At 52.5% G+C, this 26,771-nt stretch overlaps 2 protein-coding genes across 5 annotated transcripts in view; one reads left to right on the top strand and one right to left on the bottom strand.

Moving 5' to 3' along the window:
• The first annotated feature begins 10,221 nt into the window (after nt 1-10,221).
• On the top strand, nt 10,222-11,825 carry GH1 (growth hormone 1). Its single transcript, NM_001323333.1, is given in 5 exon segments — nt 10,222-10,231; nt 10,479-10,639; nt 10,845-10,961; nt 11,274-11,435; nt 11,625-11,825. Coding segments are annotated over 5 exon segments (651 nt in total).
• A 6,561-nt stretch (nt 11,826-18,386) lies between these two features.
• Nucleotides 18,387-26,771, bottom strand: part of LOC103117599 (intercellular adhesion molecule 5-like) — a 22,723-nt gene continuing 14,338 nt past the window's right edge. For all 4 annotated transcript variants that reach the window (XM_007527689.2, XM_060202577.1, XM_060202576.1 and 1 more), the window contains 6 exons: nt 25,655-25,921; nt 23,784-24,104; nt 23,297-23,575; nt 22,482-22,754; nt 20,554-20,796; nt 18,387-19,730 (listed from right to left, as the gene is read on the bottom strand). In XM_007527689.2, coding sequence (XP_007527751.1) covers nt 19,540-19,730; nt 20,554-20,796; nt 22,482-22,754; nt 23,297-23,575; nt 23,784-24,104; nt 25,655-25,921 — 1,574 coding nt within the window. In that variant the 3' untranslated portion in view covers nt 18,387-19,539. The remainder of the gene's footprint in view (nt 19,731-20,553; nt 20,797-22,481; nt 22,755-23,296; nt 23,576-23,783; nt 24,105-25,654; nt 25,922-26,771) is intronic.

The following is a 26,771-nucleotide window of genomic DNA, read 5'->3' as shown; positions in this document are numbered from 1 at the left end:
AACTCCTTGAAGTGTCACTGGCAGGGGGCCGGGCAGTGTTGCACCCAGTTAAGTGCACGTAGTGCTAAGCGCAAGGACCCACACAAGGATCTGGGTTCGAGCCCCCGGCTCCCCACCTGCAGGAAGGAAGCTTCACAAGCAGTGAAGCAGGTCTGCAGGTGTCTGTCTTTCTCTCTCCCCCTCTATCTCCCTTCCTCTCTCCATTTCTCTCTGTCCTATCCAACAATATGGGGAAAATGACCACAGGAGCAGTGGATTCACAGTGCCAGCACCAAGCCCCAGCGATAACCCTGGAGGGGAAAAAGAAGTGAGCCCCCCACCCCAGGGGCTGTCACTGGCAGAGAGCCCTCTGAGCAGTGAGGTCTGTGTCGTCGTCCAGGACACCTAGATGCCCTCCCTGGTGCGTTTTCCTGTTTTAGGGGCTCACACTGAGGAGAGGCAGTGCTGATGGAGGGGCCAGGGAATGTCCCCCTCTCAGCTGCTTTATCTGTGAAATAGGAGTCACAGAATTTGTCTGAGGGAAGGAAGTTGAGCAGATGTTGTTTTGAAGGAAAATTACCCTGTAGTGTTTGCTTTTGGTATCTGGTTCTCTGATCCCACTATGAGTACAGATGTGTATGAGTACCATGAGCAGGACGTAGCACGAGCCCAGGTCTCCCGCTGGTCCCCAAGACACTTGTACGCCGTCAATAAATGATGCCAGTGTGACACCCCCAGGCACTTCAAGTTCACTTACATTATCCTGCACCCTGGGCAAGGCGCCATGACTCTCACTGCACTGGCATGGAAATTGAGGCCTCAGGAAATTACCATAATTGACCCAAAACCCACACACAGACCTCCTGACTCCAAACCCAGCATTCTTTCCACTGCATCAGCTGCCTCTCAAGAGCTCTGAGGCTGCGAGCAGAGCAGGAAGAGAAGACAGAGGAGACCCAGCAGGAAGAGAATCCTGGGACAACTCCAGCCATTTCCAAAGGGCCTCTGTCCATGCTTCACAAGTCTGGAGGCCCAAGGCCCCCGTCCTGCTCCCACCTTGGGCCAAGTCACGGAGCCAGTTACTGGGCCTTCCTCCCACGGCTCCAGCCCTGAGCAGTTGCTCAGCCCCTCTCCCCCCCAGCCCCCTGCCCCAGAATGCACCCCTGAGGCCCCTTGGTGGGCCCATGCCCCACTGCCCACTGGGGGGAATCCACTTGGTCTCTTGGGGCCCAGGCTGGTTCCTCCTCTGCTGTAGTTTGACTTCCGGCCTGCTCTGCAGGTGCTGCTAACCCCAGGCTCCGGGTGTTTTTCCAGCAGAATCAGAGGTGATGAGACAAGACAAAACAAAACAACCCCCCCTCCCCAAAGAAAATTGCTATTGTTTGGACGTCCCTATAGGTAGCGTTTGTCGCTTAGCAAGAGTCTGTGTTCTCTGAGTGGCCTCAGAGGCCACCCTGGCTGAGGAAGGCCAGGACGAGGTCTGCCCAGGCTTCTCAGGGCCTCACCCCCCGGGTTCAGGGCCACACTCTGCAGCCCACCCCTCAGGCCCTGCTGCTGACTCACTGGCAAACACAACAGCCCCTCCCTGCCCCCACGGAGACCTCTGCTACCCTCTGAACCCAGAAGCCTCTACCTCTGGGTGATTTCACAGAGGACAAAGATTAATAAGCATTAATTCCTGAATTCAGAGTGTAGTTCATTAAACATACATTTAGATAAATACTAATGCAATTTTCAAATTTAAAGATGTTTTTCTTTGGAAAAAATACATATTTTTATGAGAGAGAGAGAGGGGGAGGGAGGGAGAGAGAGAGGGAGGGAGAGAGAGCAAGCAGGGCATCATTCAGCTCTGGCATCAGGTGGTGCTGGGGATTGAACCTGCAGCTTCCGGAGTGCAGATCTGCCCGTCAGCCTCCAGGAATGCCCTTCCCTCGGACCTAGTGGTACTTCTCCCGTGGCAGGAATGGGGGGACGCTTATGAGGCTCCACTTGAGGTTCAGGTTCTGCAAATTCAAGTCCCTGTGGAACATTTGTGTGTACTTAAACCAGCACCTGTGTTCCTGCCTTGTCTGCTGTCTTCAGATGTCTGTGTGTGCACGACTGTCCACTGTCCAATGAAAGCTCCGATAATTACTTATATATTATTATTGTGGGTTTTTCTTTGTTTCTTTTTGTTTTTGTTTCCAGGGTTATCGCTGGAGCGCAGTGCCTGCACCACAAATCCACTGCTCCTGGAGGCCATTTTTTCCCTTTTTTTTGCCCTTGTCATTATTGTTATTACTGTTATTGTTGGATAGGACAGAGAGAAATGGAGAGAGGAGGGGGAGAGAAAGACAGACACCTGCAGACCTGCTTCACCACCTGTGAAGTGACTCCCCTGCAGGTGGGGAGCCGGGGGCTCAAACTGGGATCCTTACGCCGGTCCTTGTGTTTTGCGCCACATGCACTTAATGTGCTGTGCTATCACCCGGCCCCCTACTTATATATTATTTTAATCAAGGTTACTAGAGGAGGACACCAAGCTACCACACAGTCTGCGTTGTCATTTCTAGTCAGTCTCTCTTTTAAGTGATGTATTTATTCATCGTGTGAGAGGATGAGAGAGGACAGGCGTCTGCTCAGCTCCTGCACACGGCAGTGCCAGAGGCTGAACCTGCAGCTTCCGGCTGGCGGCCTGACAGGCCGCGCTCTCTCCCGGGCCCTCTCCTCAGTCTTGTCCTTGTTCCACTCAGTCCACTCAGCAGAAACTTGGGCTCCCAGGCTGGGCGCCAGCTGCCAATGCTCACTTTCCCCAGGGTCACTCTCTCCTTTCCATACTTTATGTTTCCTCCATGGCAATTCTCACAGTGTGAAATTTCTGCACTTATTCGTTTCCTTGCTCATGTCTCTTGTCCCCGTGGGCTGTGAACTCCAGGAAGAGCAAACCTCCTGCTCATCCAGACAGACGGGGTGCTGCGTGAACAAGAGAACAAGTCAGAGAGTGAGCGTCTGAGAGCAAGCAGCTAGCCCGGGAGGCCTTACAGTTCCGTAAGAGGAATGTGACATCCACACGAGGGAACAGAATGAGGCCTGAGAAAGGAGCAGCCATTTCCTGCGGAGGCGCCACCACAGGGACTGGGTGGCTGCCCCTCCTTCGCCAGTGGTGCTGTCCCGCTAGGGAGCGAGTGCCAAAGTGGAGGCTTCTCGGCTGGCCCACTTCTATAGCTTGGCATGTACAGAGCATTGTTCAGAGCTCCCCCACGAAGGTAAACAGCACCCACTCACAGGAGTGATGCCACCACTGCCCACCTGCCACCGCTCTGTCCCCCAGGCCCCACCCTCCTTGCTTGAAGCCTCCAGCCAACGCGCAGGGGTCTGGTGAGATAAAGGAAGTGCAAACACATGTCCACTGACATATGCAGAGCAAATGTGGAAGGCGGCGAGACTCGGTTCACAGACGCCGCTGCCTCTCCTGTGTCTGCGGGTCATTCTGGGCCTGAAGTGCAGGCACTCAGCCACCTCCACCTTCAGCAAACGGCCTCTGAGCGGCTTCTGCGTGGGGACCGGATCCCAGCCCTGCCCCATCTGTGCTCTCCATGCCTGGCACCAACACTGTCTCCATGGGAAGCTTGTTAAGAGCTCTGCAGGGGCTCCGGGCGGCTGTCACTTAGGAGCCAAGAGGCCCTGGACAAACATCTCGGGGCCAGGTGGTGGTGCACCCCGCAGAGAGCACACATCACAATGCACACAAGGCCCTGGGTTCAAGCCCCTGGTCCCCACCTGCAGGGGGGAATCTTCATGAGCAGTGAAGTGGGGCTGCAGGTCTCTCTGTTTCTTTCCCACTCTATCCTCCTCCTCCTCTTTCAGTTTTTCTCTCTAACAAATAAACAAATAAATAAAATTTTAAAATACAGATATTTCTCTTTTTTGTTGTCCTTGCTTTATCATTGTTGTGGTTATTATTGTTGTTATTGATGGCATTGTTGGAAAGGGCAGAGAGAAATGGAGAGAGGAGGGGAAGACAGAGAAGGGGAGAGAAAGACAGACACCTGCAGACCTGCTTCATTGCCTGTGAAGCGACTTCCCTGCAGGAGGGGAGCCGGGGGCTCGAACCAGGATCCTTACGCCAGTCCTTGCGCTTCGTGTCATGTGCATTTAACCTGCTGTGCTATTACCCAACCCCCTAAAATATATATATATATATATATTTAAATATTTATTTTATTTATTTATTCCCTTTTGTTGCCCTTGTTGTTTTATTGTTGTAGTTATTATTGTTGTTGTCATTGTTGGATAGGACAGAGAGAAATGGAGAGAGGAGGGGAAGACAGAGAGGAGGAGAGAAAGATAGACTCCTGCAGACCTGCTTCACCGCCTGTAAAGCGACTCCCCTGCAGGTGGGGAGCTGGGGTTCGAACCGGGATCCTTATGCCGGTCTTTGTGCTTTGCGCCACCTGCGCTACAGCCCGACTCCCAAAATATATTTTTAAAAAGCCACCAGGATCCATGGATTCACCGTGCAGTGCAGTAGCTGAGCCCCAGTGATATAGCTGGTGGCAATTTTAAAAATTAATTGATTCATTAAAGAACAGATTTTCCCCTTGGAGCCTAAGAGCCCTCAGTGGGAAATGAGCCTCCGCTTCCGAGGACAGAAACTGACTCAGGACAGGTGTTCCAAATCTTCCCTGAAGCTGCCCCACACAGGGCTCCCAACAAACGGGTTGACACTGAGGCTTCTGACCGGAGCAAAGAGGAAGCGAACATGTCCACGGCGATCCCAACCTCTGGTCTCAAGGAAGGTGGAGCAGAAAGTGTTAGGGGGGTGTGGGCTTCAGGGGCCTGGAAGGGAGTGGGAACAGCTGCTTCCAGTCCCTCAGGGGCACCCCTCTGAGCAGGGCAAGTCAGACTCTAGAAATGAGGTTGGAGGGCTGGGAGGTGGTGTACTGAGTTAACAAACTACCAGGGTTCGAGCCCCCGGCTCCCCACCTGCAGGAGGTTCACTTCACAAGTGGTGAAGCAAATCTGCAGATGTCTATCTTTCTATCCCTCTCTCTGTCTCTCTGTCCTCTCTGTTTCTCTCTGTCTTATCGAATAATAAAAATAGAAAGGGGGAGTCAGGCGGTAGCGCAGCAGGTTAAACACAGGTGGCACGAAGCACAAGGACCGGCGTAAGGATCCCGGTTCGAGCCCCCGGCTCCCCACCTGCAGGGGAGTCGCTTCACAGGCGGTGAAGCAGGTCTGCAGGTGTCTGTCTTCCTCTCCCCCTCTCTGTCTTCCCCTCCTCTCTCCATTTCTCTCTGTCCTATCCAACAACGACGACATCAATAACAACAACAATAAAACAACAAGGGCAACAAAAGGGAATCAATAAGCATTTTTTAAATGATAAAGATAGAAAGGAGAAAATGGTCATTTGGAACAGTGGATTCATAGTGCTGGTACGGAGCCCCATTGATAATCCTGGTGGCAATAAACAAGAAGAAAAGTAAAAAGAAGTAAGGTTGTATCGCTGTGGGGGAGGTGGCTCAGGAGTAGAACACAGGACTTCACGCTTTTTCTATCAATCAATCTTTTAAAAGAATAACCCAATGAAACAATTAAAAGACCCACCTGCAGGGAAAAGCTTCACGAGTGGTGAAGTAGAACTGCAGGTGTCTCTCTGTCTCTATTTTCCCTTCCCCACTCAATTTCTCTCTGTCCTATCCAATAATAAAATAAATAAATATTTTTTAAAGACAATTGAAAGAGAAAAAGAGGTCATCCCAGGAAGTGGCCCAATGGACTGAGCCCTCAGCATGAGTCCTGAGTCCAGTCCCTGGCATCCCATGTCCAGAGTGATGCTCTGGTTCTCTCTCCCTCTCTCTTGTTATCATTGATTAATTGATTGATTAATCTGAAAATTTTAAAATAAAAAGATTACCTCAAACCCCAGAAATATAAAGCCTCAGGAGGGGGATTTTATTTTATATTAGTGATTTAATAATGATTGACAAGATTGTGGGATAGGAGGGGTATAATTCCACACAATTCCCACCACCAGAGTTCCATATCTCCTCCCCTCCATTGGAAATTTCCCTATTCTTTATCCCTCTGGGAGTATGAACCAAAGATTTATTATTATTGTTGTTGTTGTTATTTATACTTATTTATTGGATAGAGACAGCCAGAAATTGAGAGGAGGGGGAGACAGAGAGATACCTGCAGCCCTGCTTCACCACTCGCAAAGCTTTCCCCCTGCAGGTGGAAAACCGGGTCCTAGCACACTGTAACATACGTGCTCAAGCAGTTGTGCCACCACCTGGCTCCTGGACCAAAATTCTTTATGGGGAGCAGAAGGCCGGATATCTGGCTCCTGTAATTGCTTCCCCACTAGACATGGGTGTTGGCAGGTGGATCGTACCCCCAGCCTGGTTCTCTTTAGGAAGGGATCTTAAAGAAGTGACTTTTAGGCTGGGTGGTAGCACAGCGGGTTAAGTACACAGTGCAGAGTGCAAGGAGGACCAGCGCAAGGATCCCGGTTCAAACCCCCGGCCCCCACATGCAGAGGGACCGCTTCACAGGCAGTGAAGCAGGTCTGCAGGTGTCTTTCTCCTCCCTTCTCTGTCTTTCCCTCCTCTCTCAATTTCTCTCTGTCCTATCCAATAACAACAACAAAGGGGAAAAAAATGGCCACTTGGAACAGTGGACTTGTAGTGCAGGCACCAAGCACCAGCTATAACCCTGGAGGCAAAAAAAAGTGACTTTCCAGGCTGGCAAAAGGTTGCCTGCTCTGACATGCATGTTCAGACCTGGCTATCTTTCCCTCTGTTTCTGTCTCTCTTTCTATCTGAAAAGTCAGCTGGCATGCAGTGAAGTCCACCTTTCAATCAAGAGTGGATCTGTGGGGGCTGGGCAGTGGTGCAACTGCTTAAGTGTACATGTTACCATGCACAAGGACCCGGGTTTGAGCCCCATGCCCCACGCCCCACCTGCAGGAGGGAAGTTTCACAGTGGTAAAATAAGTGCTGCAGATCTCTCTCTCTCTCTCTCTCCTTCCTTATTCTCTCTCAATTTCTCTCTATCCTATCAAGTAAAGAAAAATAAATAAGGACAGGGGTGGGGGGTAGATAGCACAATGGTTATGCAAAGAGACTCTCATGCCTGAGGCTCCCAAGTCCCAGGCTCAGTCCCTGCATCGCCATAAGCCAGAGCTGAGCAGTGCTCTGGTAATAAGAAGAAGAAGAAGAAGAAGGAGAGAGAAGGGCTACAGGAGTGGCGGAGTCAACATGTAAGCACCAAGCCCAAGCGACAAGCCTAGTGGCAATTAAAAAAGAGAGAGAGTGGATCTGTGAGCTTCCACAAAGAACCTTGGTGGGGGAGACAGCATAATGGTTATGCAAAAAGACTCTCATGCCTGAGGCTCCAAGCTCCCAGGTTCAGTCCCGCACTACCATAAACCAGAGCTGAGCAAAAAAAAAAAAAAAGAGAGAGAGAGAGAGAGAGAAAATCAAAGATGCCCAGGTGGTTGAGCCTGAAAGTAGGAAAGGTTTCCAACAAAAGTGCTGTCCATCAGAAAACCCAAACTGATGGGAGAATGGGGACTTCATCCAAAGCTTCTAAAGCGAATTATCTTTCCTGGACTCTGCGTCTGGAATAGCCAGGGCTCTGACCCCAAAGGGCAGCTGGAAAACAGAATGAGTGCTCTCGCAGCACTGCAGGGGAAGTTCAGGTCTGCGCTGAATTCTACATTCTGCTAGCAGCCAGTAGGTACGGGCCTGCCCCACTGGTGACCCAGAAAGGGACAGACTGGAGAAAAGTCCCCCAAGACCCAGTGGCTGTCATGGCAGATTTGGGGGGAGGGGGATGTATCCTGGGGCCAGGCAGTGGTGCACCTGGTTAAGCATGCCATAATACTTATTTTTATTATCTTTATTTATTGCATAGAGATAGCCAAAAGTCAAGAAGGGAGAGAGGGAGAGAGAGAGAGACAGAGAGAAGGACAGAGAGACTTACAGCCCTGCTTCACCACTTGCAAAGCTTTTCCCCTGCAGGTGGAGACCAGGGGCTTGAACCAGGGTCCTTGCACATCGTAACATGTGCACTTAACCAAGTGCACCACCAGCCAGCCCCTATTATTGTTTATTTTAATGAGAGAGAGACCAGAGCCCTGCTCAGCTCTGGCTTCGGTGGTGCGGGGACACCAGAACCTCAGGCAGTAGAGTTTCCTCAGGCAGTAGAGTTTCCTCAGGCAGTAGAGTTTTGCAGAACCCTTGTGCTGTCTCTCCAGCCCAGCCAACCACTTCTCTAAAGGCTTGTTTCCCCTCTGATTCAAAAGCTGGAGTTTCTTAGACTCAGCAGGGGAAGGTTTCGGTGAAGAGGGGATGTGTTCTTTCCTGCTCTTCTCCCTGGGGGCTCTCTGATGCGGTGAGCTCCAGGCAGGACATCATGCAAACCCCTGGCAGCCAAGGGCAGTGTCCCGGCCTTCCCGGACTGAGCGGTGCCCTGCTCGGTGCCTCCTGACGTGCTGTCTGCCTCCCGCTCACCTGGAACATGCCCAACAATGAGCCACCTCGTAGGGAGACCACAAACCAGGCACAGTGGCCTTCAGGGGCAGGAGCAGGATTCCTGTGGAAAAGGGGCCTGGAAAGGACAAGAGCTGAGCGGCACCTTTCCAGCCCGCGCTGGAGACGTGGCCTGGGGGCAACTCGACATGAGGAGAGCAAGGCCTTGACCACCCCCGGGCCCTTCCCTCTGTGGAAGGGGTGATAGTGACACCTCCTTGGGAACGTGGTTGTGAGGGCACGTGACACTACAGAGGTGTTCTCTTGGCGACCTGATAAACCCTATGGGAAGAAAATTTAAATTTGTTATTATCTTTCTTTATTTCATAGAGACAGTCAGAAATTGAAAGAAAGGGGGAGACAGAGAAGGAGAGAGACAGAGAGACACCTGCAGTGTCTTCACCACTTGTGAAGCTTTCCCCCTGCAGTGGGGACCAGGGGTTTGAACCTGGGTCCTTGTGCACTGTAACATGTGCCTTTAACTAGTACGCCACCACCCCAACCCCAACCCCAACCCCAACCCCAACCCCGTGACGAAATTAAAAGAAGAAAGAGAGAGAGTACAGTGACTAGATACATCATCCTTCAGAGTGCTGTGCCCACAGGGTCAAGGCTGGGAGAGAAGGCTCCAGGCTTCTTCCTCAGGGGACTTGGGGCCGTGGGAGGAATCTCCCACACAGCTGTGTGCTGTGTCTGTGGCGGGGTTGTCTGGGCCGAGACGCTGAGGCAAAGTCTTGAGCTGTGCTCGTTTGCTCTGCCCAGAGCGGGGACCCCCCACACTTGCAGTGAAAGGGAAAGACAATGTGGGGGGCTTGTGCCCCCTGCTGGCCAGCATGCGCCTCGTGCCCAGTTGCCCCAGCTGCTGGCATGGCTAGGTGCTTGCAGTGAAGGGCACAGTCACCAGGGAGGAGAGGAGAGGGACAACAGTGAGGGGAGGCTGAGGCGGCCCTCGACGAAGCCCCTCCCTGGAGACAGGCTCCCTCACCCAGGTGGCCCGCACCGCAGTCAGACCCCGCCACGCCTGGCTTCAAGCCGCTCCGTTCCACCACTGTCCCCAGATGCGGCAGTGTCTCCCCCCAGGACAGATGCGGCAGTGTCTCCCCCCAGACCCTGTGCACACGCCGCTCCCAGGACTGGTGACAGTGGGGAGGGGAAGGGGATAGGCCGGGGGGCATGACGCCCAGAGCAGACAGGAGGAAGGGGACAGGCCGGGGGGCATGATGCCCAGAGCGGACAGGAGGAGGGGGACAGGCCGGGGGGCATGACGCCCAGAGCGGACAGGAGGGGAAGGGGACAGGCCGGGGGGCATGACGCCCAGAGCAGACAGGAGGAGGGGGACAGGCCGGGGGGCATGACGCCCAGAGCGGACAGGAGGAGGGGGACAGGCTGGGGGGGCATGACGCCCAGAGCGGACAGGAGGAAGGGGACAGGCCGGGGAGCATGACGCCCAGAGCGGACAGGAGGAGGGGGACAGGCCGGGGGGCATGATGCCCAGAGCGGACAGGAGGAGGGGGACAGGCCGGGGGGCATGACGCCCAGAGCGGACAGGAGGAGGTCCTCCATTACCCATCAGCAGCTGCCTCCATGCATAAATGTACACAGCAGGTCGGGGAGGGCAGGCGGAGAGAGCACGGCCGGGTATAAAGGGGCGCCACAGACCAGTGCCAGGATTCCGGGACCCGGCTCCCCTGACGACTCGCCGCGTGGACAGCTCGCCTGTGCGATGGCTTCAGGTAAGCACCCCAACGGCCCTGTGGCTCCGTGTATCCTGAGGGGTAGTTGAGGCAAGCGCTGCGTATGGTGGGACGCTCCTGAAGGTGCCCGTCTGCCTGGACACCTCACCAGCTCTCAGCCGTCCCTGGCTCCAAGGCGGAGGGGTGGAGAGGAGCAGAAAAGACCCTGGGACGGGGACGGGGGCGGGGGCGGTGGCGGAGACCCAATCCCCTCGGCCCGGCCGGCCCCTCCTCCGGCTCCCTCTAGGCCCTCGGACCCCCGTGCTCCTGGCTGTCACCCTGCTCTGCCTGCCCTGGCCTGAGGAGGTGGGCGCCTTCCCGGCCATGCCCCTGTCTGGCCTGTTTGGCAACGCCGTGCTTCGCGCTCAGCACCTGCACCAGCTGGCGGCTGACACCTACAAAGAGTTTGTAAGAGCCCTGAGCCCGGGGGCAGGGGGGGCTGGCAGCAGGGAATAAACACCCCGCCCTGCAGGGTGACAAGGAAACCAGGAGTCCAGGGTGTCTGAGCAGGGTGAAGGTGTCGCTGCTGGGTGAACACAAACCAGGGGGCGGGGGGCCTCGTCGCGAAGAGGCGGGTGCGGCCGCCTGGACTGGTGGGCACCCTCTCCCCCAGGAGCGCGCCTACATCCCGGAGGGGCAGAGGTACTCCATCCAGAACGCCCAGGCTGCCTTCTGCTTCTCGGAGACCATCCCCGCGCCCACGGGCAAGGACGAGGCCCAGCAGAGATCTGTGAGTGGCCCCGCCAGGGAGCAGCCCCCTCTGCACAGGTGCCCCTGGCCTGGCAAGACGGGGGGGACCCGGGAGGGTGCCTGTGTCGAGCGCGTGCCCCCCGCTCTCCGGGGAGCTTTGTGGCCACGGCTCCCTTCCCTCTGTCTCGTTCACCACCTGAAAAGCCGGAAGCGTGGAACCCCGTGAGGCAGAAGAGGCCAGTCCCCCCTCTCACAGGAGTGCCGGCTGCTCCCTGGCCCTGGAACCACTGTCCCAGGGTGGCGGGCGGAGGAGGTGGGGTGGCAGCAGGATCCTGAGGGTCCCCGCCTGCAGGACGTGGAGCTGCTGCGCTTCTCCCTGCTGCTCATCCAGTCCTGGCTCGGACCCGCGCAGTTCCTCAGCAGGGTCTTCACCAACAGCCTGGTGCTCGGCACCTCCGACCGCTTCTACGAGAAGCTGAAGGACTTGGAGGAAGGCATCCAAGCCCTGATGCGGGTGAGGGCGACGGACGGGCATCAGGGGTGCACCCCACCCCTCCACGTAGGCCTGGGGGCGCTTGAACGCTGTGCGAGCCCCTCGCTGCCCAGAGACTGACCGGGCCCTCTGGACCACTGTAAGGCGGGCGGGGAGCAGGATGGAGGGGCTGGCAGTGCCGGGCCACCTCCCTTTTCTCTTTTTCCACAGGAGCTGGAGGATGGCAGCCCCCGGCCCGGGCAGATCCTCAGGCAGACCTACGACAAGTTTGACACGAACCTGCGTGGTGACGACGCGGTGCTCAAGAACTACGGGCTGCTGTCCTGCTTCAAGAAGGACCTACACAAGGCCGAGACCTACCTGCGGGTGGTGCGGTGCCGCCGCGTGGTGGAGAGCAGCTGTGCCCTCTAGCGGCCGCCGCCGGGCTGCCTCGCCCCCAACCCGTTGCCTGGCCCCGAGCCTCCGCTAATAAAACCAAGCTGCATCATATTGTCTGAATGGGTGCGATGCTTTGTATTTTATTGATGATTGGATTGAGACGGCCAGAAATCAGGGGGGAGGGGGAGATAGAGTGGGAGAGAGACAGAGACACCTGCAGCCCTGCTTCACCACTCCTGAAGCTTTCCCTCTGCAGGTGGGGACCTGGGGCTCGAACCCGGGTCCCTGAGCACTGTGATGTGTGCGCTCAGCCAGGTGTGCCACTGCCTGGCCCCAAGTGGCTGTGGTTCTGTGATGGGGTGAGAGTGCAAATACAGTGCACGGGACAGGCTGGGAAGACGGAGTTCCCATGTGTCTGGTGACGTGAAAGGAGACACTGACATGCTCGCTCGGCTCTGGTGGACACGGAGTCCGCCACACCCACCCCGCCTCTGTCTTGCGGGAATCAACCCCATAAAGTACTGAAGGCTTTGCTGTCTCCCCTACCAGCCCTGCAAGCTCCCAAGACAGAGAAGAAATGACAGCAAGACAGGCTATCAGTGCTGAGGTCAAACAGCCCCACATGTAAGGAAACATAAGGTGAATATACACATCAGGCCCAGTTACATAAGTAATGAGGACTGGGTTCAAAGGGATAAAGTGTAACAGACACACCTTATGAGGGACAAACACAGCAGAAACCAGAGACCTACAGAAGTCAGGCCCTACTTTCAGCCCACCTGCATGGTAGCTGTCGGGCTCAGGCAAAAATTACTAAATTACTCATAGGCCCCTTGGAACACATCTAAAATAGACTTCCCAGCTCCTTCCAACACGAAGACCCCAAATTTCTTCTGCTTTATTCCTTCCTTCAGGTTCTTGTTTGTTAAACAACTTGTCCTGCTTTCTATATTACCACCTTTCAGCCCTCAAGGTGCAGATGCTGCCATGACTCCATCCTGACCTCCCTGGGCAGACGCCCTCACCCGTGTGTCCTGGAGCCTCCCCTCCCCAGAGCCCTGCCCACTAGGGACAGACAGACACAGGCTGGGGGTGTGGGTCCACCTGCCAACACCCATGTCCAGCGGAGAAGCAATGACAGAAGCCGGAACTCCCACCTTCTGCTCCTCATAATTTTGGTCCCTGCTCCCAGAGGGATAAAGACTAGGGAAGCTTCCAATGGAGGGGATGGGACATGGAACTCTGGTGGTGGGGACTGTGTGGAATTGTCCTCCTATTATCTTACAATCTTGTTAATAATTATTAAATCACTAATTAAAGAAGGAGAAGATGATGATGATGTCAGGCTCCAGCAGGGCAGGCCTATCCAGCCCCGCCGCCATTCAGGACCAGAGGAGCAGAGTCGCCAGGCCTTCTGATCCCCCCAGAGAGGCAGGGAACCAAGAGCTTTGTGTGGAACCACATTTTTAAACGTTGGCAACTAATTCACATTTTACATCTTTTCTTTTTAACTTTTATTTTATTTTTGTGTTTTTTTTCAGAGCACTGTCCAGCTCTGGTTTATGGTGGCACAGAGGACTGAATTTGGACTATGGAACCTTAGAAATGAGAATCTCTTTACATAACCTTTATGCTATCTACCCCTTAATTCACATTTTAAGGGGAAAAATTCATCCAAACTCACTGGGCCTCCAAGCTATCTGTGAGCAGTGTGTTCAGCAATGTGCCCCAGGTGCAGTGGGTTGGGTGGCGTGATACAGGGGAAAGAACCAGAGTAACTCGGATTCAGACCCAGGGACAGAGGTCTTGACTGACCTGAGACCCCCACTGCCAGTCTACAAAATGTCGCCTTAGAATATCGCTGTACAAGGCTTCTGTGAGGGCTAAATGAAATAGTGTGAGAGGTGGCTGACATATTTCAGCAATCAAGAGATGGCACTGCACCAAAGTAAAGGGCTCTGGGCAGCGGGCTGCCCAGGTCCTGGAACAGGACGGCAGAGGGGGGACCTGGTGGGGGTCAGAGTGTGGTGTGGAAAACTGGGAAATGTTACACATGGACCAACTACTGTGTTGTACTGTCAGCTGTAAACCATGAACACCCCCCCATTATAAAAGGGGGAAGAACTTGCACAACCCGTTTTGTTGACTTTATTTAATTTTATTTATTATTTATTTATTTATTGCCTCCAGGGTTATTACTGGGGCTCAGTGCCTACACCGTGAATCCATTGCTCCTGGAGGCCATTTTTTCACCCTTTTATTACCCTTGTTGTTGTAGCCTTGTTGTGATTATTATTGTTGTTGTTGTTGATGTTGTCGTTGTTGGATAGGACAGAGAGAAATGGAGAGGGGAGGGGGAGACAGAGAGGGGGAGAGACAGACAGACACCTGCAGACCTGCTTTACCGCCTGTGAAGCGACTCCCCTGCAGGTGGGGAGCCGGGGGCCTCGAACTGGGATCCTTATGCCGGTCCCTGCGCTTTGCGCCACGTGCGCTTAACCCACTGTGCCCGACCCCCAAATTATCTTTATTTATTGGATAGAGACAGCCATAAATTAAGATGGAAGGAGGCGGTAGAGAGGGGGAGAGACAGAGAGACACCTGCAGCCCTGCACCACCACTTGCAAAACTTTCCCCCTGCTGGTGGGGACTGGGGGCTGGAACCTGGGTCCTTGTGCACTGGAACATGTGTGCTCCACCTGGTGTGCCACCAGCCGGCCCCATACAACCCTTTTTGCACTGACGTTCTCAGTTTTCTATGGAATATTTAAAACCTTGCTATTAAATACTATTGTTTTTCTGATGACACAAGTGTTTTGTTTCCCAAAGTAACTTGAAAGGATAGCAGTCACTGCTTTTCTTTTCTTTTAATATTCTATTATTTTCTTTTTATTTTATCTTGATAGGACAGAAATTGAGGAGGGAGGAGGAGATAGAGAAAGAAAGGGAGAGGGAGTCGGGCGGTGGCGCAGCGGGTTAAGCACACGTGTCACAAGTGCAAGGACCGGCATAAGGATCCCGGTTCGAGCCCCCGGCTCCCCACCTGCAGGGGAGTCGCTTCACAGGCGGTGCAGCGGGTCTGCAGGTGTCTATCTTTCTCTCCCCCTCTCTGTCTTCCCCTCCTCTCTCCATTTCTCTCTGTCCTATCCAACAACAACAACATCAATAACAACAGCAATAATAATCACAACAATAAAACAAGAGCAACCAAAGGGGGGAATGGCCTCCAGGAGCAGTGGGTTCGCGGTGCAGGCAACGAGCCCCAGCAATAACCCTAGAGGCAAAAATAAATACAATTTAAAAATTGATTAAATTAAAAAAGGGGAAGGGGTTAGAGCCCAATTCTGAAGCGGGCTGGTCCTTGGTACTGCAGACTCACCCAGGCTGAACTAAGCTCTGGACACTGAGCCGCACTGTCCCCACAGACAAGCAAGATGGCAGCCCGTCAGTGTGGGGAACTCAGCAGTGACACCAAGTGGTAGAGGCGGTGGGGACCAGCCCCCGTCACCTCCAGGCTTTCTGTAAGGAAAGACAAGTGGACTGACTCATGCCCCCCTCCAGACTTGGGCCGGTAGTGCCTTCAGACACTGAGGTCTTGTGGGGGTCTGCAGATGAGAAGCCACTCAGCACAACGGATGCAACTAACCCCAAGTGATGAAATGACCGGCACTCGGAGGCAGCAGTGCAAGCCTGCTTCCTGAAATGTTTCCCCACGTGCTCGTTTCAGAAGAGTAGTTGATTCAGATCATCCACACAAGAGCACAATGTCTGCTGGGGTGTGTCTGTGTGTGTGTGTGTGTGTGTGTCTGTGTGTGTGTATGAACGAGGGGGGAGAGTGAGCCCTATGGTACATGTGATGCCAGAGGTCAGACTCAAGAGTTTCATGCCTGAGAATCCAGCAGCCTTCACACTCCCACACCACAGAGACTAGATTTAGCTGAGTATAGGAAAACTCAAATACAGGACCCAGTGCTGACACAGCTGATTGAGCACACGTTATGATGGACAAGGTCCTGGGTTCAAGGCCCCTGTCCCCACCTGCAGCTTCATAAGTGATGAAGTAGGGCCGCAGGTGTCTCTCTTTATCTCCCTCTCCTCTCAGTTTCTCTCTCCTGTCAAGAGAAAAAGAAAGGGAAGGGAAGGGGAGGGGAGGGGAGGGGAGGGGAGGGGAGGGGAGGAAAGTGTGGCCGCCAAGAGCAGTGAATTCTTAGTACAGACACTGAGCCCCAGTGAAAATCCTGTTGGCAAAAAACAACAGAAACCCCCATGCCCACACCCCCGCCAAGGAACGCTACCAGTCTGCTTTCTAGGCGGAGTAGGGCACTCAGGCCTTCCCACGGGCTCGCTCTAGCGTGAGGACAGCAGTAGCTCGACTCCCCACTGCGCCCCACTGCTTTGTGCTGAAACCAGAGACTTCCTCTCCTTGTCTGTCTGCCTTTCCCAGGGCCTTGCCACTCAGAGCCCGAGAGGAAGCTTCTCCCAGTGCTCGGCCCAGTGGGGGAGGGGAGGGGCTCAGCCCTGGAGCAGGCGCTAGCAGGCACCCTTCCAGCTGAGCTAGCCCCCCAAGCCAAGACTTGATCCGGAAAGACCGTAGGGGGTCCGATGCCACACGACTTGACAAGGATCAAACTCAGGACTCAAGTCCTGCATGTCAACCCAATCGCCGCCTAGATGCAAGTCACGTTGTTCAGAGCGTGGGGGAGGCAGCATAACGGTTCTGCAAAGAGACTCTCATGCCTGAGGCTCCAAAGTCCCTGGTTCAATCCCTGCACCACCATCAGTTAAAGCTGAGCTGTGCTCTGATGAGAAAGAAAGCCAGGTGGGGGAGTTGGGCAGTAGCACAGCAGGTGGCGCAAAACTCGGTAAGGATCCCGGTTCGAGCCCCCGGCTCCCCACCTGCAGGGGAGTCTCTTCACAGGAGGTGAAGCAGGTCTGCAGGTGTCTGTCTTTCTCTCTTCCTCTCCTCTCTCCATCTCTCTCTGTCGTATCCAATAATGACATCAATAATAACTACAACAATAAAAATTTTTTTAAAAAAAAGCAAACCAGGAAATTATTCAGCTAGGGCATGTTATGCTGGGGACGGAAATCGGGACTTCATGCCTGCAAGACTTGATTCTACCAGTGAGCTACTTCCCTGGTCCTAAAAAAAAAAATTAGATTTACCCACTCATTAGCATGAGAGAGAACACCAGAGCATCACTCTAGCAACGCGATTCTAGGGATTAAAGCTGGGCCTCCTGCTTTAGATCCAAATCTCTAGCCACCAGCTCCCAGGCTTCTCAGAGACTGTTTCTCCTTAGGCCTTCCTGGCATTAAACAATGCACAACTCTGAACTCAGAAGTCAGGGAGCAGTGAAAAATTTCACTTTGGTCAGAAACAGAAGGATGAATATGGGATGATCTCACTCACAGGCAGAAATTGAAAAACAAAATCAGAAAACACAAGTAGAACCTGAACTGGAGTTGGTGTATTGCACCAAAGTAAAGGACACTGGGGGGGGGGGGGGGGCGGGGAAGAGTACAGATCCAAAAAGGATGACAGAGGACCTAGTGGGGTTGTATTATGTGGAAAACTGAGAAATGTTATGCATGTACAAAGTATTGTATTTACTGGTGAATGTAAAACATTAATCCCCAAATAATTTTTAAAATTTTTCACTTTGATGTCTGATGTATTCTTTCTAGCTGCTACCTGCAATTTAGAAGGCTATGAACCTCAATCCAGAAGTATAAAAGTTTAGGATTTAAAAAAATCTATTTTTTAAAAAATATTTTATTTATTCCCTTTTGTTGCCCTTGTTGTTTTATTGTTGTAGTTATTATTGTGGTTGTTATTGATGTCGTCATTGTTCGACAGGACAGAGAGAAATGGAGAGAGGAGGGGAAGACAGAGAGGGGAAAAGACAGACACCTGCAGACCTGCTTCACCGCCTGTGAAGTGACTCCCTTGCAGGTGGGGAGCCGGGGGCTCGAAACAGGATCCTTATGCCAGTCCTTGTGCTTTGCACCACCTGTGCTTAACCCGCTGCACTACCACCCGACTCCCTATTTTATTTATTTTAATGAGAAATTCTAGTTCTGGGGGCATGTCAAGCAGGCTGATGTTCTGTGCCAATTCACCATCTGCCAACAACCTGACTAGCTTTCCTTAGGAACTGTACTCACAGGGAAACCATTTGGCTTAAAAAGACAGATTAATTGTTTTTTTTTTTTTTAATTTTTTCCCGGTTCGAGCCCCCAGTTCCCCACCTGCAGAGGAGTCGCTTCACAGGCGGTGAAGCAGGTCTGCAGGTGTCTATCTTTCTCTAGCCCTCTCCGTCTTCCCCTCCTCTCTCCATTTCTCTCTGTCCTATCCAACAATGAACAACATCAACAATGGCAATAATAATAACCACAACAAGGCTACAACAACAAGGGCAACAAAAGGGGGGAAAATGGCCTCCAGGAGCGGTGGATTCATGGTGCAGGCACCGAGCCCAGCAATAACTCTGGAGGAAAAAAAAATTTTTTTTAATCATCATTAGATAGATACAGCCAGAAATCTAGAGGAAAGGGGGTGACAGAGAGACAGAGAGACACCTGCAGCCCTGCTTCACCACTCACAAAGCTTTAGTAAAGGTGGGGACCGGGGGCTCCAACCTGGTCCTTGTGCACTGTAACATGTGCGCTCAGCCAGGTGCACCACCACCCAGCCCGATCGCTTGATTTTTTTTACCAAGGCACCACTAGGCTCCTGCTGGTGGTGCCAGGGAACAAAGTTGGGGTGTCTGGCATGCAGGTCTTTCCCTAGTGCTGTGCTAATTCTGAGGGCGATGGGCTGTTTCAACAGTGACACATGCACACGCACACTTTGGATGCATAAAATCATTATTTTTTTTTGCATAGCCAACATTTCAGTGACCCGTACATAGCTAATTTAGGAGGAAAGGTCTGGTTGATGATTCTTCACCTCTTTCTGAAGAACAGAGAAGGAAGCAAAGTCATAGTCATGTAGTGAACATTGTCATAAAGGGATTTGTCCTAAAGCTTAAAGGCATAGTTTACAGACGTGACAGTACACACGTTTTTATGAAAAGGAAAAAACTGGGACTCTAAAAGACAATTAGGTAAACAAAAAAAAAAAATCAGTATGTCAAATGTAAGCTCTCGGATGAGTCTACTGTGATGGGTTGTGGAAGAGAACCCAGCCGTGTTTGGAGCCATTGACGGATGGAGCCGGTTTCACTGAAAAGCTCTCCCTCCTGTCTGCCTGACCCAGCACAGACTTTATGACTCTGATGCCCTCACCTTGTTAGCTTCAGACTCAGCTGTGGGGACAGAGAGTACAGAACCCCAGGGGAGGGAGGCAGAGGAAGAGTGGAGAGTCCCCGTCCCCTGTGAGTGGCGACCCCTTCAGAGCCCTGACCCTGCTCGCAAGGGAGGGAGGGACAAGGGCCCCCAGGAGAGCGGCTCTGCTCTTTCTGCTCTGCAAGGCGGGCAGCAGGGCAGGGGCTGGTGACACAAGATCTTTCCCTTCAGCCCCAAGAAGACTGATTAAACACAGCAAGAGGCAAGAGAGTAAAATCTTAAGTGGCCCAAGTCTGCTCAGGAGATGTTTGTGAAAGGACTGGATGCAGGGGACAGGGCCGAACACTCGGTGTAGGCTCCAGAACACCCAGGGCCGTGCTCCCCACTCCCTCCTCTCCCCTGCCCCTCCCTAAAGACCCTAGCCCAGCAGGCAGGTCTCCCTGCTTCTGTCTAACGGTTAGGTGAGCTGTAAGTTTCTTCCTTCTTGAACAGCACACTGGCCTTCTTCCTCCTCCTGTAAGTAGGGCAATCTCCTCCTCTTCATTTTGCAGGGCCGATAGTTCAAATAAAGTGCTGTGGTGACTACACCCATTCCAAGAGCAACAATGACAATGACAAAGATGGTGGAACCGATTCCTTCTTTCAGTCCTGTCCATGCCAGAAGAAAGAAATGAGAAGGTTTAAGGGCAGGAGAGTCTCCTCACTCCAGCCTCCCCATCCCACTTCTCAGTGTCATCTCCCCCAGTCCACAGAAATCTTCCTTCTCTCCGTGTTCAGATAAGAATCTCAAATACGGGGGCTGGGCAGTAGCGCAGCAGGTTAAGCGCACAAGGCGCAAAGAGCAAAGACCGATTCCCCACCTGCAGGGGAGTCGCTTCACAGGCGGTGCAGCAGGTCTGCAGGTGTCTGCCTTTCTCTCCCCCTCTCTGTCTTCCCCTCCTCTCTCCATTTCTCTCTGTCCTATCCAACAACGATGACAGCAATAACAACAACAAGGACAACAAAAGGGAAAAAAATAGCCTCCAGTAGCAGTGGATTTGTGGTGCAGGCACTGAGTCCCAGAAATAACCCTGGAGGAGAAAAAAAAAGCCTCAAATACCATGGCCTGGAGGGGTGGCACAGAGGGTAAAGTGTTGAGTTTCCAAGCATGAGGCCCTGAGTTTGATGCCCAGCACTGAACATGCCAGAGTGATGCTCTGGTTCTCTGTCTCTCACTTATAAACAAATGCATCTTTAAGAATCTTAAATTCCTGTGGTCCCGGAGGCGGTGCAGTGGATAGGACTCTCAAACATGAGGTCCCAAGTTCAATCCCTGGTAGCACCTAAGTCAAAATGATGTCTGGTTCTTTCTTTCTCTTTTTTTCTCTCTCTCCTCCTCCTCCTATCATTGATAAATAAACAAACAAAATATAAGAAGAACCTTAAATTCCCAGGAGAGTCCAGCCAGGGCTAGCAGTAGGGACACCGGTACCTTCCACAACGATGGTGATGTCTTTGCTGACAGAGCCCAGCCGGTTAGAGGCGGTACAGCGGTAGGCTCCAGTGTGGTTGTGCGAAGCCGTCTGCAGCGCCTCAAAGTTGAAGGCCACTCCATTCCAGGTACACACTAAGGCTGGAGCCGGGTTTCCCTTTGGAACACATGCCAGCCTCTCTTCAGCCCCTGCTACCCATGTCTGATTACCAGGGCAACTAGATTCCTCTAACCGAGGTTCATCTGGGGAGACAAACAGAGTCCCCCAAGGAGCTGAACTTAGTGCACCAGCTTCCTCCTCCGCTCCGCGCTCCGCTTTCTCCCTGCCCCAGAGGCATGTCCCCTCTGCCTGGCAGTCTTCGTTCAAAGGGAAAGGCCACCAGCCCTGCTCTGAGCAGCTCTTCCTTCTTCTCTTCACCACAGGCGAGAAGTCAAAGGCCGGGGGTCGGGCGGCGGCGCAGCGGGTTAAGTGCACGTGGCGCAAAGCGCAGGGACCGGCGTAAGGACCCCGGTTCGAGCCCCGGGTTCCCCACCTGCAGGGGAGTCGCTTCACAGGCGGTGAAGCAGGTCTGCAGGTGTCTGTCTTTCTCTCCCCCTCTCTGTCTTCCCCTCCTCTCTCCATTTCTCTCTGTCCTGTCCAACAACAAACGACATCGACAATGGCAATAATAATAACCACAACAAGGCTACAACAACAAGGGCAACAAAAGGGGGAAAAATGGCCTCCAGGAGCAGTGGATTCATGGTGCAGGCACCGAGTCCAGCAATAACCCTGGAGGGGAAAAAAAAGTCAAAGGCCCAGCCTGGAGCATCTTGGGGAGCCCAGACTGAAAGATCCGGCTGCCCAGTCCCTCCCAGGTGGTCCTGAGACTCCTGCTTCTCCTCTTGGCTCCTCGGTGAACGGGGACAGAGGGAGGCAGCAATCCAGAAACGAGGACTCTTCAAAATGCAGATCTTTGTGTGGAAATTTGCTCCCTCGGCACAGCTCTTCCCACGTTCTATGCCTCTGCTGCCTGCTCATGCTAACTGCTAACCCATTTCCTCCTCCTCTCTCTCCTCTCATGTGTCCCCAACCCCCTTTCTGTAAGGGCGAGGTAAGCTTGGAAAGCTTTTATTTCATTTTCTCCTTTTCTTTTTTTGTCTTTTTTTTTTGCCTCCAGGGTTATTACTGGGGCTCAGTGCTTGCACTACAAATCCACTGCTCCTGTGGCCATTTTTTTTTTTTATTTTGGATAGGACAGAGAGAAATTGAGAAAGAAGGGGGAAGATAGGGAGAGAGAAAGGTAACCCACCTGCAGACCTGCTTCACCACTTGTGAAGCGACTTCCCCTGAAAGTGGGGACCAGGAGCTAGAACTGGGATGCTTGTTCTTGGTACCATGTGAGCTTAACCCAGTGCGCCACCGCCTGGCCCTCCGTTTTTTTTTTTTGTTTTTTTTTTTTCTTTACTGGGGAGATTCATGGTTTACAGCCAACAATAAAATGCAGTAGTTGGCTCATGTGTGACATTTCTCATTTTTCCACATGACACCCTGACCCCTCCAGGTCCTCCATCACCATCATGTTCCAGGACCTGAACCTCCGTCCACTCCAAAAGCCTTTCCTTAGGGCAACAAAAGGGAATAAATAAATAAAAATATTTTTTTAAAAAGCCTTTCCTTTGGTGCAACCACCAATATTTCACTTTATTATTGTAATTCTTTTCTTTTTTTAAACCAGAGCACTTCTCAGCTCTGATTTATGGTGGTGCTGGGATTGAACCTGGGACTTGGGGTCTCAGGCATGAGAGTCTCTTTGCATGACCAGTATGCTGTCTACCTCACCACCCCCCTTTTGTAACGTGACAACTTTGATAATGAAGCTCCCAGGCCCAAGGTCTCCAGAAGGGGAAGACTCACAACCCTTCATTTCACAACAAAGAGCACTCACAGAAGACATGGAGCTGGGCGGAAGTGGTTTTGACCAGCTGCTGGCCCTGGACCTCCAGAGAGGCCTCGCAGGAGAAATTGCGGCCATCATCTTCCTCCCTGGCAGTAAGGAGAAGCCAAGCCGTCTCCTCAGGTGGTGCGGGCAGGTCCGCAGCTCCCTGCAGCTGCACAGTAGGACTGGGTGATGTCAGCACATGCCCCGAGCAAGTCACATTGACCGCCGTTCCTGCTAGTGGGTATGGCTCTGCTATCTCCAGGACTGGCGGAGGGAAGCCTGTGAGACAGGGGAGAGAGCCAGAGGCACTGCTCACAGCCTACAGCTGCTTGTGCCCCGGGAGCGTGTGCTGCTGCTGTCCGACCGCCTTGAGGAGGGAGGCACCTCTGTGGGAAGCTGGCTGCCCCTGCCCTCCCCTCACCCTGCTGACAGATCAGAGCTGCTCCTGCAGCAGGGGCATCCTGTGCGCCCGCACCCTGACCACACCTACAAGACCAAGGCAGCTTCTCATCGCCAGTCGGAGGACCTGCCTTCTCGAAGCAGAACGGCCTAGGCAACAGGCTGAAAGCTAGACAGGACAGCTGTCTCTCAGCACCTCTGGTCTGCCTGCACTTTAGGAAAGAAACAGACACAAGCGCTCAGCCGAGGTCTCGAAACTTTATATCAGGCTCAACCTGACGCTGTTGACTGGCTACGGAAGAAGGGCAAACACTAGAAGAAGAAGCCGAGCAGGCACCTGGCAAAGGCTGTGGGTGTGCAGCAGACACGCTCCGTGGACATTCTCAGTGGCAGAGAGCACACAGGAAGGGCAAATCACTTACTGTAGACATAGACAGGCTTTCTGGATTTCTGCTCCATTGGACCTAGAGACACAAGGCAAGACAGCTCCTGATCACCAGTCTCCATGGCCCGGACGGTGGCATTGGCCCATGCCGTGTCTCCCTCCCAGGAGAAGAAGGGGCTCAGCTCCTGGTCTCCCAGGAACATGTGAAACGTCGTGTCTTTGGCTGGGAACACCTCAGCCATCTCACAGCTCACAGCCGCTGCCATCCCAACCTCCAGAAGTGGAGAGACCCAGATTTGAGGGGTCTGAGAGAATTCTGTAAAAAACAAAACCCAGTAAAAATAAATAAATAAATAAAATAGAGAGAGAACACCATAAAAAGGAAGGGGCGTTTAAAAGTTCTCTTCTCCCAGACTGAGCTAAACCCAAGGAGGGGTAGAGTCCAGGGCACTGAGGCCCAAAGGCCAAGACAGGACGAGGGAGAGAAGCCTCAGAGTTCCTTCCCCACCCGGGCTCCGACTTACCAAAGATCCGGAGTATCTTGGTGGCTGAGCTGCTGTGGTAGAGCTCACCGCCATACGTGCTCAAGTCCAGTTCCGCGTGGCAGGAAAAACTGCACTCGTCATCCTCCCTTTGGGCGCTAATGTTGACGGTGACTTCACCAACTCGGGAGGCTCCGGGCACACTCAGAAAGCCCTTTTTACGCAGTTCTTGGCTGCCCTGGATGAGGGTGAGGGTGAGGTTCTCCAGGGGCGCCACTCTGGGCACAGAGCAGCTCACTGTGAAGGCCGCATTCACAGCAACCCACGCGGGCTGCAGCTCCAGGATCACCTGCTCCGGCGGCCCTGGAAGAAAAAGCGATGGTCTTGCTGAGAGGCGGACACAGCCTCTCAGAAACAAACGCCAGAGAACCGGGAGCCCGTGCCGAAGCGGCTGCCGCCCCGGGACCACCTGGCCATCCACAGTGCCCCATGAGAAGCGGCGGGCTCCAGAGATCCCATGGTGGCCAAGGCCAGGACTGAGGGGTAGGAGCACCGAGGGCTGTGGCTATGTGACTGCGGCTGCCATTCTGAGGACTTCTGCCTCTTTCCAGAGGTGCTACACAGGCACGAGAGGCTTCTGAGGAGCTTCTCAGATTCAAAAAGTAGCCCCACTTTATAAGTTCTTGCTGCACAAACATCGCACTTATTTTCAGAGCCCTTGGGCGATGTTCCCTGCCCACCAGAGAGCCTCCTAGCCACCACTGCAAAGCCTCACCTGAAGCTCAAAGACGCCTCTCCTGTGGAGACTTCTCCAGTTACAGCAGCCCACAAAGACCTTCCCTTCCTACAGTCTCTATTCATTCTAGGGAGACAATTCAGCGCCACTTTTATACTTTGTACCTAAACATTGCCATCATTCAAATACATCCCCTGTACTTGAACACAATCTTTTTTTAAAAGTTCTTATTTATTTATTTATTTTAGAAAACCTACTTTCTGTATCTTATTTATTTCGGGGTAGAAGCAGAGAGAAATCAGGAGGGAGGGGATGATAGAAAGAGAGACACCTACAAACTGACTTCACCATTCAGGAAGCTTCCCCCTGCAGATGGGGAGCAGGGGCTTGGACCCCAGTCCCGGTGCGCTGTAAGGTGTGCGCTCAACCAGGTGCGCCATCAGCTGGCCCCTGAACACAGATGTTGGATACTCTCTACGGTCTGCTTCTAATTCAAAAGTCCACACCAGGGATAAGAGACAGCTCACTGGGTAAAGTCTATAAAACACCATCAGGCCCTCGACCACCGGGTACATGAGAGCACCGGTACAGAGAAAGCTGCGTCAGTGGCGTGGCAGTGCTTCTCTCTCTGCTTCTCTCTCCCTTATCTCTCACTTTCTAGAGAAAAGAATGTCCTGAGACCAGTGGAATCATACAGTAAAATCAGCTGCCCAGCAATAAAACCTTGCAGCTAACAACAACCACTAAAGTAGAGAAAATTGGCACCAAAATTCCTACAACAAAGCAGAAATATTTTTAAATGGTTCTATATTTGTCCTCTAAAAGAAATTTCTGGGAGTCGAGCAGTAGTGCAGCAGGTTAAGCACACGTGATGCAAAGCGCAAGGACCGGCATAAGGATCCCGGTTTGAGCCCCTGGCTCCCCACCTGCAGGGGAGTCGCTTCACAGGCGGTAAAGCAGGTCTGCAGGTGTCTATCTTTCTCTCCTCCTCTCTGTCTTCCCCTCCTCTCTCCATTTCTCTCTGTCCTATCCAACAACGACAACAACAATAAAACAACAAGGGCAACAAAAGGGAATAAATAAATAAAATAAATATTTTTTTTAAAAAAAAGAAATTTCTAACTACTTCCTAAACAAGTGTTACCCCATGCCCCCCCCCCATCCTTAAGCCACTCACGATACACGATGATGTCAAGGCTTGTGTCTTTCTGAATCCCTGAGCAAGAGAAGAAGCACTGCAGAATGGAACTCTTTGTGATGTCTTCCAGGAGAAATTCCTTCCACTGAGGCCCTCTGCCCACCTGGGTTTTCTTTAATAAGGTCTCGATGCCACTGGGTCCTGGGTTTGCACAGGTGGTGCTGCAGTTGACCGTTAGAGACTGTCCAAAATTGACCAGCGCCCGATCTGGCCAGATAGAAACCTCAAACTGCATCTCTGTGGACCCTGAAATGATCAACCATGTGGGCAAAATACTGGTGAGAACAAGACCCAACAAAATAGTCTACCAAGTTACAGTTAGAAACTAGGAAACCCACCCCCAAACTCAAATGATATACAAGGGACCAGACAAGAGAAAAACCTTCTTTCTATCATGATACACACACTGAGGCCTATGAACCAACAGCAGACACTGAGTCTTAAACTTCCTACCCTCCAGAATTATATAAAATAAAATTCTTTATAAACAAAAACACCTGATTCTGCACTATTTTCTCTACTCATCTTTTTAAAGACATTGATTTCACCATCAGTTTCACTGTGAAAACTACAGTTTCCAAGAAGCCATTCATTTTCTAAACTTCCAGATATCTGGAAAGGTCTCCCACAACCAGCTGCTTATGGTCTTCATGGGATTAGCAAACCCCCGAGAAAAAAGGACCTTGTGTGAGGGTAGCTAGCATTACGGTTATGCAGAAACTCTCCTGCCTGAGGCTCTGAGGTCCCAGGTTCAATCTTCCACACCACTATAAGCCAGAGCTGAGCAGTGCTCTGGTAAAATACAACAAAAATAAAATAGACTCATATGGGATTTTGTCCTCAGTGTGGCTCAACAATGGTAGGAACTGCCCCATTCTCCAAAGGGAGGTTGGACAATACACTCTGCCTACCACCCAGGGAAGCTGGGTTCTGAAATTCATGCAGCCTGGAATGTTCCCAGCTGTGACCACAGAATGCGAGCTCAGACCTACAGGGATGCAGAGGTCACACAGGCTCCTGTGCTCACTATGGGCCCCAGATCAGATCAATGGGGTTTCCAGTTAACAATATGTATATACTTGCCCCATATCTGGGA

The sequence above is a fragment of the Erinaceus europaeus genome, chromosome 12, assembly GCF_950295315.1.
Source record: "Erinaceus europaeus chromosome 12, mEriEur2.1, whole genome shotgun sequence".
In the NCBI taxonomy this organism is placed as follows: domain Eukaryota; kingdom Metazoa; phylum Chordata; class Mammalia; order Eulipotyphla; family Erinaceidae; genus Erinaceus; species Erinaceus europaeus.
Note: the sequence above shows the minus strand (reverse complement) of the source record. Positions and strands in the feature narration are given on the sequence as shown.